Raw genomic sequence first — 10,589 nt, forward strand, 5'->3', positions numbered from 1 at the left:
TTTGCAAGTAAATTTATCCATAAAAGCGATGGACCCAAATTTTTGCGGTGGGCTCTCGGACTATAAGGTACATAGTACATACATACGTTGCGACGCGCGTAAGCGTGCGCGGTTTCAATCGTTGAAACTTTCCGTCGTGAATCTTGGCAACTTCACGCGACTCTTCGCGCTGAGTCGCCTGAGCGGCCTGAGTCGCGAGTGGAAGATGAGCTACCCGAGAAAACGTCGTATATTCGGCAGAATGCGGCCCGATCGACAACTCGCGTACTCGTTGTTCAATTCGCGATTGTAACGAGCATTTACGCGGTCGGTTGCATAAATTCTGAGCTGTAAATTTTACCTAAAAAGGAGAGCCGCCCGCACGCCGTTACGTGGTCGTCTGCCATATTTACTATAACTGACGCTAAATTCGCAACAATCATATGACGTTCTCTTGCCGCCAAAATGCATGTGTCCAAAGAACGTAATAAATAGCGTAATTAGGAAAAATTATGTACAAATGACAAAATCAGAGAGATAACGATGAAAATAACGAAAATGAAAGATTACGGCAATTAAATTTGCGATCGAATGGAATGAATAAACATTTGTCTCGAAATTTTCGGATATCCCGCCAGATTCCATTGACTCTACGCATCTGAAATTTCTTTATCCAAAATTTCTTAATCTCTCGAGTCCTGTAAAAATATGAAAATAACATTTATTCGAAAACATCTTTTGACGAAAATATGTTTGAAAGCGTTGCTTAATGGGATGGCACGCGCAAATGTTGGTCCACGTACGCGACCGCTTATTTAGTGAAAAATGTATGCCAGCGTAAATTACGACATGATTCTTTGGCTGCGTTCCGATATTCACTGCAAGTACTGAAAATCTATAGTGTATGTTTATATAGATTTTCAGTACTGACAGTGAATATCGAAACGCAGCTTTTGTCGTTTTAGACTGATATTTGTCATACGACAAATTTTTTAAGCGTATTGATTAACTACAAAATAAAAAATTTGGTAAAACTGAAGATTCAGGGCGACCTCACCGATTTCAATGACCTTGATGTATGTTGTCAAGGTCATGACTCTGAGTGACCTTCAGAAGGTTTTAGCCGTCGCTCGCTATTCGTTAAAAAGTTAATTATTAACAAAAAAAAGTTTGGAAAATATAGCAGCTATTTTGAGTATTGGAAGGCATAAAGAACGGTAATTATGCAGTAATAGGGACCACCCTCCGATGACCTTGACCTTGACATATGTTGTCAAGGTCACCCTCCTGAGTGACCTTCGGAAGGACGCGCTTTAAAAGTATTTAAGTGTTAAAGCGCGTCAACTAACTTATGTAGGTTAGTGACGCGCTTTAAAAGTATGTAAGTGTTTAAAGCGCGTCACTAACCTACATAGAGTATTTAAGTGTTTAAACACAACATGTATCAAGGTCATTGAAATCGGTGAGGTCGTCCTTAATCTTCAGTTTTACCGAAAATTTCTAGAGACTCGATCGAGACCTTTTCAACTTTGTAACCCATCAACACGCTTAAAAAATTTGTCGTATGACAAATGAAATATTAGCCTAGGCCAGTATTCATAGTTGGATCTTATTTCAAGACCGACTTAATAAGTAATATCTTAAGATGCTAAAATAGTCATTTCATGGGCTGGATGGAGTCTTAAGACTGCCTTTGACCAGACTTAAGACAATCTTAAATATAAGAACGGAGTAAATCATATTTACTTCGCCAATCAAATAATAACAAGTAGAAATAATACTAATCGACTCTATTTTGGCCATTATAATCGTCAAGACAATACGACAATGATTTGGTTCTTATAAATTGATGTAATCTTTGATACTTAATTTATATAAGTATATAAGCACCTCATTTAAATAATTAACTTTATTGCGAAAAATATTACGTCAGCCAGATTCAAACCTGAAACTTCCCTCATTCCGTGAAGGGTGTCGTACCAATTCGACCACTAAAGCATGTGCATGATAATATTTATTATTTATTAAATATAGATCTGACTATGAATACCGGCCCTAGACATTTACGATAATCGAATCGCGAATGCGAAAATATGTTCACCCCAGCAAGAAATGACCCGTCGAATCGAGCGTCTATATGTATGTCGACGTCTGTAGACGTCTAATTAGACGTCGGGTCAATTCTCGCTGGGACAGCTGTGAAACCGAATAAATTTTTGTATTTGCTTGTCATTGTTGATCGTCAATCACCGTCATGACAGACGCATGTCCAAAATCGTGACTTATAAAGACATTTTTAAGACGTCTGTCTTATGTCCCAATTTTGAACATGCCTGGACGTAAACATGAGAAGAGAGAAAAAACGGCGGGCCGCATCCTAAAAATTCTTCTAATTCGCGATATTAAGTTATTAATCCGTCGGAAAACATTAGCCCGGCAACCGTCAGGGATATTAAACCGCGGAATTCAAAAGTTTCCTAACGCACGCAGTCGGTTTTATGAAGCCGCGTTGTAATATTTACGAAAACGGGCGGCCGCCTTCGTTTATTAATTTACCGCGGGAAGTTATAAAATATTATAATCATTATCCTGGGGTTGTAACGTTTCTTTACGAGCAAACTTACAAGCTCGTGTAAAACACCCCAGGTAGCAGACAGTCGTCATAATGACGTGATTCTAACGTCATATTATGACGTATGTTACGTCATTTATTCCTAAAGTTTAACGTAAAAATGACGTATTTTTCACGGTCCTAAGTCACATCCCAACGACGTCATTTTCTGACGTTTTATTGACGGCAAAAATAGGTCTAATGTACGACATACCGGTTTCTAGAAATGTTTTTTATGAAATTAAAATTTTAAAATGTCTACTTGATAAACGTTTACAAAAAAATGTTCTTTTTCTTTATTTAAAAAAAAAAAAGCTTTTTTAACTGTTTCGTTACTGCCATGTGCGTATAGCCGCTCTCAAGGCGGTCACCCATCCTAGCACAGTACCGCGTCCGAGTCGCTTGACTTTGATGATCCAGTGGACAGTGACGATCTTCTCACCCTGATGTTTCCTTATTAACTGTACTTGTCTATAACAGGTACATCTTTAAAGTGTTCAAAAATCTTGTAATGATATCTTTTTGATAGTTATAACACTGCATGAAATAGTTGTCATAAAACTATAATTACACACGCAACTAGATCCACTTATACCATAAATTCACCACGTCGTTCATAAAGTTACGAAACACTTTATAAATGTAGGAATATTCCTGTGAAAAATACTGTGAAAAATGTCATTTTTACGTTAAACTTTAGGAATAAATGACGTAACATGCGTCATAAAATGACGTAAGAATTACGTCATTATGACGACTGTCTGCTACCTGGGTAGTCAATTAAACGTCTATATAATGTCATTTTACAAAGTCTTTTTGACGTATTAAAACATGACGTTAAATATACGTCACATAATCGACGAATGACGTTACTGACCAATTATGACCAAATATTGACGTCAAAATGACGAGTGCTTGCTACCTGGGACACGATCATCGAAGGACTGTCAAGCTCGATTTAGAGCCAGCTCCGATGAAATATACAAGTCCGTAAAAGTTGTAAAGAATCAGAGAATGTGCGAATTTTATTTCTCTCCGATAGAAATAACGGAAGAGACAATTAAGTAGCTGTAAACAAACGTACCCAAACAACACGCATGTCCAAAATCGAATAAGACGTCTTTAAGATGCCTTATTTCCCGATTTGAGACATTGTGTTCACTGGGTACATATTGCACAAGAAATCTGCTTTTTAATCTCTTTTTAGGCTGCGGTCCATTTTTGACGCTACAAATGCTTTGGAGCGTCCTCCTCCTTCTTTCTTCATTGAAAGAAAAGAGAAGAGGAATGCTTCGAAGCATTTGCAGCGTCAAGTGGACCGCAGCCTAAATGCGCTACCTTCATAAAATTTTTAATTTTCTTTTTATTTTCCATTTTCTATTTTATTTTCTTCTCATTCGTGATATTTATGCGTAAAAATCGCTTGGATTAATCTCAAGTGCGCTATGAGAGGTGTCGCGCTTTTTGGCGCGCTGAACGCAGCTGCAAGAGGCGATCGAGCGGCAAAACCAATCGGTTCCTCAAAGAAGGGGTTGATCGCCGCGCGGTTTCGCCGTTTTCCCTAGCGTGTCCGTCCGGTTCTCCATGCGCGCGAGCCGTATTCAAATCCACCAATGAGAATCGGCCGCAACGATTGAACGGCCAGCTGTTGGCGCCGTGCGCGCCGTTCCTTCGGCTCCTTGTCGTACTTGGCGAGTTGCGCAACAGTCGCGAGGCTTGGAGCACCGTAACTTTTGGCGCCAACGCAACGAGAAACGGCATATATTCGCGATCCACGAGAAATAGCAGCAGGAGTGAGTACGCGGATAGACGCCGACGTTAAATGCACTCGCCGTGACGCGGGTGACAGTCATGATAAGCGTTTTACGAGCACGTTCGCGAACCTAACCTGAAAATGTTGCAGTGCCACCACGGAGATCCAGGAAGCGGACGGCCGAGGACCCCACGCAAGCGGATAAGGCGCCGAAGCAGATCAAGAAGAAGCAAGGTACGACCTGGCGATTTTTCTATTCTGAAAATACTCCCTTTTTCCCCGAGCGTCGGGTCGGTATTTAATACCATAACCCTCGCGGTCTCGAACGTTTCATGCGAATATGAAGATATAACGTTTCTCAATCTGTCTTGCATTCGAATGTCAAATTAAGAACGTTCTCGAAAAGTCTTTTTCGAAACAGATGAACTGATATAAGTCGCTCTTCTATCAGGAGTCCATCTCGGTACAGTTTAATTTTATATAAATTTCTCTTACAGGATTGAGCATAAAACCAGATTTGCGGTCGCTTTCGATTGGCGGCGTTATGCTCGTATTTGGACAAGGCGATTTTGGACAGCTTGGCCTGGGAGAAGATGTCACTGAGAAAATGCGTCCAGCAGCCATATCTGATTACACAGACATTGTAGCTGTAGCTGCTGGTGCTATGCATAATGTATGCTTGAGAAAGACGGGAGAGGTACTGACTTTTGGATGCAATGACGAGGGAGCGCTTGGACGAGACACTACCAAGGAAGGATCTGAGACGGTACCAGGTGTGGTTGAATTACCCGGTAAAGCCATTCAGGTGACGGCAGGAGATTCACATACCGCCGCATTGTTAGAAGGTGGCCGAGTATTCGCATGGGGCACATTTAGGGTATATCTCTTCTATCTCCACTTATCTATATAATCGTCACTTGTTTACAAATTAGCGTTAAGAGAAAATCTCATTTATGCGATAAATTGATTTGTAAATAGGATACGCACGGTTCTATGGGACTAACGTTGAAAGGAAATGAGCGATTCCCCATAGAAATGTTACCTAACGTAAAAATCGTCAAAATAGCATCAGGTAATGACCATTTAGTGTTACTTAGTGAAATTGGACGTGTATATACCTGTGGACGCGGTGAACAAGGACAACTAGGACGAGTAGCTGCACGCACAGCAAGTAGAAATACACGACAAGGAATAGGTCTGCTACTGACACCCGGCGTAGTTGAATTCAAAATCAGGAAGAAGTTATATTTTGACGATATATGGGCGGGAAATTTCTGCACTTTTGCTAAGGAACACGAGAAGGGAGACATATATGTGTTCGGTCTAAACAATTTCTATCAAATTGGTAAGACAGATATTTATAAAGATCACGTGCTTTTCAGTTTTAAGTTCTTTTTTTACATATTTGTTGGAAAATGTTTTAGGTTTGAAGGACAACGATATTCATTTTCATCCACAAATATCGAAAACCTTTAGTGGCAAAGTATGGAGGCATATCAGCAGTGGAGAACATCATACCATAGCCCTGGATAATGCAGGCCAAGTCTTTGTGATGGGTCGCAAGGAATACGGTCGCCTCGGGCTTGGACCTAATTGCCCAGACGCGGAAGAACTTACGTTAGTTCCTGCTCTAAGTTCTACTAAATGCATTGACATAGGCGCGGGAAGCAGAGAATCTTTTGCAGTCACAGATTCTGGTAACGTAAAATGTGAATGTAGTGTAACGTTAACTATGCCTGAAAATGATTAATCGATCGATATATAAGAATCTATTTTTTCTATAATAGGTGATTTGTATTCGTGGGGTGCGGGAACGAATGGTAATCTTGGAACGGGAGATGTAATAGATGTCGAGGAACCAGTATTAGTTAAGGGAAAGCAGTTGGAGGGTAAGACAGTGGTGCGAGTCAGCGGTGGTGGCCAGCACACTTTGGCTTTGGCAACAATTCGTCCAGTGAAAGATAAAACTGCTGGTTAATATTAAATATTATATTTCAAGACATTCTATATGTTATATGAATTTAGACAAGACCGAGAAAAATCACTATTTCTTAACATTCATGATGTTACCTTGTCAAACTGAATTGTGAAAAATCTTCCCATTAAGTCTTCAATTTTGTTCAGGATCCATTTCCTTCAAATTTGTACATACTCTATCACATTGTCATAAATTCATTCATTATGCTTACAATAATTAATATATTGTGTTCTTATTGTGTTGTTAGCATTACTACTTATTATTATATATGTATCGCCAGAACAGACATTTTTCTACTTACAGAGGTTTGTGTATAAAAGTATACATGGAAAAAATACTTTACACGGACAAAAAATTATATTTTGAATAATCACAATAAAAATTGTTGAATGTGAAATAAGTATGATACTTTAGCCTAATTTTTGTGCCATTTAAATTTAATAATTTAGGTAATGTACACATCATTATTTGCATTTGAAGTTATGTTGTATAAAATCTTGAAGGCTAAACTATGTACATGTGTTGATCTACATTATAGTCCCATATAAAAGCTTTATATATAAACAAGCATCAATTTCTTCAAAAGCTTTATAAATAAACATCTTTTTCTTCAAGCTAAGTTTTTAATTAGTTCATAAACTAAACTTCTTTAATAAAACTCAACATAATAATATTTAATATGTTAAGGAAAAGATATGTTGCAATTAAATGTTTGAGAAAGTAAAAAATAAAAATGTATATCATGTCATAACATTCAGTTTATTCACAAATTTTAATACAGAATGATACTACGGTTTGTCAGTAATTTTAATTCAGGTTACAAGGCCTTGGTAAACTGTGTCGTAACTGAAGAGAAATTGAAGACATTTTGTAACGGATAAGTCGTGATCTTATCAAATGCAACTAATGGTAACAGATTTAACTCGTTTTCGGTTGCTCTGCAATTTTTGCTTCTTGCATCGAAATCTGTGTGAGTTTCTTACCGATACGTTCGTGAATATCTAAGTATTTAGCGATACAACGATCTAGACATATTGATTCTCCTTTGCCTAGTTCAGCCTCAGTATATTTTGGTGCTATGCACTTCCTGTGGCATGCGGATGTCATGCGGTTATACATATCCGACATCATTTCTATTTCCAAGTCCTGCACCAACTTCAATTTATCGTCGTCCAATTGTGGTAATGCCGTCATTCTTCCAACTTTTTGTACTCTACAGTTGCGCTTTCCTCTCTTAAGAATCTTTTAGTCCTTAATAACAAGTTAATCTACAACATTGGTGTCGCGCAATCGTTGTCTGGCTTTCATAATCTCATATCTCCTGGCATTGATGCTTCTCTTGGATAGCACAAATGCGTAAATTCCTAGGACAGTGGCTACGGACCTACAAAACGTAAATTTATCATTCTACACTAAAGCGCATATAAAAAAAAATTTTTTTTTAAAGCAGCAAGCGCGAAATCTGAAATCTTCGAACTATATGAATGTAAAAAATATAAATGTTCGAAATCGTATCCTGGAAACGATAATCATTGCAGCTTAATTTTTAGGTTAATGTGATGTGCGAAAATCAGATGCGAGAAAATCTGCGGAAATTCTTTTCAAGATACTATGCACACCTACCATCCAATTCCTACCTTCGCCCAAATTGGCAAAGCCATGTTTTTATTTAATCGATACGATATCCCATTTACAAGGTAAAAAGATTCATGTACCTGAACGTGTACACCATGCGAATGCAACCGCTGGCGCCGGCAATAATTTCTAACCTCTCTCAACAAATCTCATGTCACGATATCGCGCTATATTTATCTTATTTATAGCAAATACTTGTTCGCGACACCCTTTAAGTTTATTGTCAAAATGTGTCAAAAAATAAGCTATCTTGACAAAAATTGTCAGATTTGTACACAGATGTCTATAGACATCTGTGGATTTTTAACGACCTTTCTTGTTTCTTGTTTCAAGCTCACGAATATTTCAAAAAACGCGCTTTGAAAAATGATAAAAGGATTTCCTACTTCCGATTTAGGCTGCATCCCCATGGTTGCGTTCCAAAATTCACTCTGGGTAAAGGCCTTCACACATAAAATGCCGTAAGGACATAAAACGTAAGCGTAAGAAAATCTATCAATCCCAATCGAGTATTTTCTCCTACTGGGATTACGTACAGCGTAATACTTGATTGGGATTGGTCGATTTTCTTACGCTTACGTTTTACGTCCTTACGCGATTTTGTGTGTGAAGACCTTAACTAAAATCTATAGTTTACGTCACGTACACTATAGCATTTTAGTTAACTAGAGTGAATTTTGGGACGCACCCCATGAGAGAAAGCAATAGCAGCCACGGATAGCAACTTTGATATATGCATCAGAGAGAAACCTGAGTGACTCGGCACTCGGCGAGACGCGAGGAGTGATACCCGAAATGCATGGCATCGTACGGCATAGCCGGCGGCTAAGCAGCTACGTCACAGCTCAAGCGAGAAGGAGACAGCAGGTCCTTCTCTCCCCGCTCGAAGCTTGCCATAGAGATATAAGATAATAGAGTGCGCGAGTCATATGCTAGCACGTAAGAGGCTGCGATATAGGAATAGAAAAAGAACGCTGCATATAGGCCCTTTCTGTCTTTGTCTACGCGTGCATGCGAAACAAAGACAGAAGGGGCCCATGCGCAGCTTTCTCTTTCTATTCCTATATCTCTTTTTCAGCTCGCTCGCGCACTCTATTCTTATATCTCTATGAAGCTTGCCGAGTGCCGAGTCAGCCGACTGCTGACATAAAGCCACCTGGAGCCACCGCACAAGACTCTCGTATGGTCACGTAACGTAACGTAACGTGAATCAACGCACAAGAAACGTATCGGTTAGAGCCTCCGCACAAGCTCTCGTATGGTAACATAACGTAGATCAACGCACAAGAAACGTATAACGCCGTAACGGCCGTAACCAATACGTTTCTTGTGCGTTGGCTCACGTTATATGTTATAATAGACCGGTTTTCACATGCAATGATTGGTGGCGCCAGGCCGCGCCAGTCGACTAACGCCAGTAAAAATGCAAGTGTAAACACTTGATACAAACTGGCGCTAGTAATGTGGCGTTTACTGGCGGCTATTGGCCAAAGCATATAACCTCAAATTCTGAGGTTATATGCTTGCTGTCATTTACTGTGTGTTTAACCCTAGAATCCATGACTGGGGTCGATTTCGACCCCAGGCGAACTTTGAACTACGCTCCTGAGCTAGCGAGTGACATTTTCGACTCAGGACCTGAACCATAATTCATTTCAACTTTCTAAAAGTAGGGTTATGTCGGGCGCAGCGTTAGTTGTTCGCTAGCAGTGAAGTAGCACAGTCGCAAAGCGGGCGTGGGGTCGATATCGACCCCAGTCGTGACTTGCCGTTTGAGTTTCGTCACGGTAAGCTAATTTTATTTTTTTGCTAGAATCAATATATATCATGTATTATTACGTAATCTGAGCATAAATAGTCATAAATATTATTTAAGACGAAATATCACACAATTTAGTCGGTAAAAATCCCGTTGCCTATAGAAGATTGACATTTCGCAGAAAATGGCTGGGCGATATAATGTTTCATTTTTTTCATATTTTTTACTATTTTGTATCAAATAAAAATGAAATAATACTTAAAATACAATTTTTTATGGTTTTTTTCATCGACTTTTTCCGTATTTCAACTTTGCGAATTTCTTCATCTTTATAGTCCCAAATAAATATACTTTTTGAACAGAACATAGCGATGACAATTTTTTTCTAATAGTCTAATGTGTCCTCTTTAAAACCCCGTTTGAATTTTTAAAATCGGTTGATTACAAAAAAAGATACAAATTTTTGTTTAAAAAAAGAGGTTTTTGCTGATTTTCTGCGTTTTTCAGTCTTTAAATGGATTTTTCACTAACTAAACTTGAGTAAAATTAAATTTACCGTATACCATTCTCTTCGTTATTAAAAAACGAAGAAATTCATGTAGGTTTAAAGGCCCTTTATTTCTGTAGGACCGGTTTTACGATCAAATAAAGCGTGGGGTCGATATTGCCCCCAGTCATGGATTAGAAGGTCAAAAAAATGAGTCATGGATTCTAGGGTTAAAGGCCTGGATAAGAAATCGATTTATATTCTGGAATTTTTGTTCTATATTATTATTGTTATTATTATGTTACAGATCAAAGAGAATGTACTGCCATTAATAAAAGCTAAGGAGCGACTTGCAGATAAAAATAAATGTAATAATAAATTTCTTTC

At 38.6% G+C, this 10,589-nt stretch overlaps 2 protein-coding genes across 3 annotated transcripts; one reads left to right on the top strand and one right to left on the bottom strand.

Moving 5' to 3' along the window:
* The first annotated feature begins 4,285 nt into the window (after positions 1-4,285).
* LOC112461836 (regulator of chromosome condensation) lies at positions 4,286-6,917 on the top strand. Of its 2 annotated transcripts, none has more exons than XM_025027239.1 (6): positions 4,286-4,383; positions 4,494-4,577; positions 4,841-5,220; positions 5,322-5,688; positions 5,768-6,052; positions 6,131-6,917. In XM_025027239.1, coding segments are annotated over exons 1-6 (1,308 nt in total). In that variant the 5' UTR covers positions 4,286-4,382; the 3' UTR covers positions 6,322-6,917. The 2 variants fall into 2 exon arrangements, with proteins under 2 accessions (XP_024883007.1, XP_024883008.1); XM_025027240.1 differs by having other exon boundaries at positions 5,768-6,040; positions 6,131-6,913.
* A 142-nt stretch (positions 6,918-7,059) lies between these two features.
* On the bottom strand, positions 7,060-7,611 carry LOC112461837 (mitochondrial import inner membrane translocase subunit Tim10). Its single transcript, XM_025027242.1, has one exon. The coding sequence runs from the start codon at positions 7,513-7,515 to the stop codon at positions 7,240-7,242; it is 276 nt and encodes a 91-aa protein (XP_024883010.1). The 5' UTR covers positions 7,516-7,611; the 3' UTR covers positions 7,060-7,239.
* Positions 7,612-10,589: the final 2,978 nt, after the last annotated feature.

This window comes from Temnothorax curvispinosus, unplaced genomic scaffold (assembly GCF_003070985.1).
Source record: "Temnothorax curvispinosus isolate PA1 unplaced genomic scaffold, ASM307098v1 QBEX01011856.1, whole genome shotgun sequence".
NCBI classification, from domain to species: Eukaryota; Metazoa; Arthropoda; class Insecta; order Hymenoptera; family Formicidae; genus Temnothorax; species Temnothorax curvispinosus.

What these genes read in the sequence shown, in the direction of transcription:
- LOC112461836 (XM_025027239.1), top strand. An exon ending in TCGCATGGGGCACATTTAGG is followed by an intron (nt 5,221 to 5,321) that starts GTATATCTCTTC and finishes ATTTGTAAATAG; the next exon opens with GATACGCACGGTTCTATGGG. An exon ending in AAACAATTTCTATCAAATTG is followed by an intron (nt 5,689 to 5,767) that starts GTAAGACAGATA and finishes AAAATGTTTTAG; the next exon opens with GTTTGAAGGACAACGATATT.
- LOC112461837 (XM_025027242.1), bottom strand. Translation starts at nt 7,515, where the DNA reads ATGACGGCATTACCACAATTGGACGACGATAAATTGAAGTTGGTGCAG.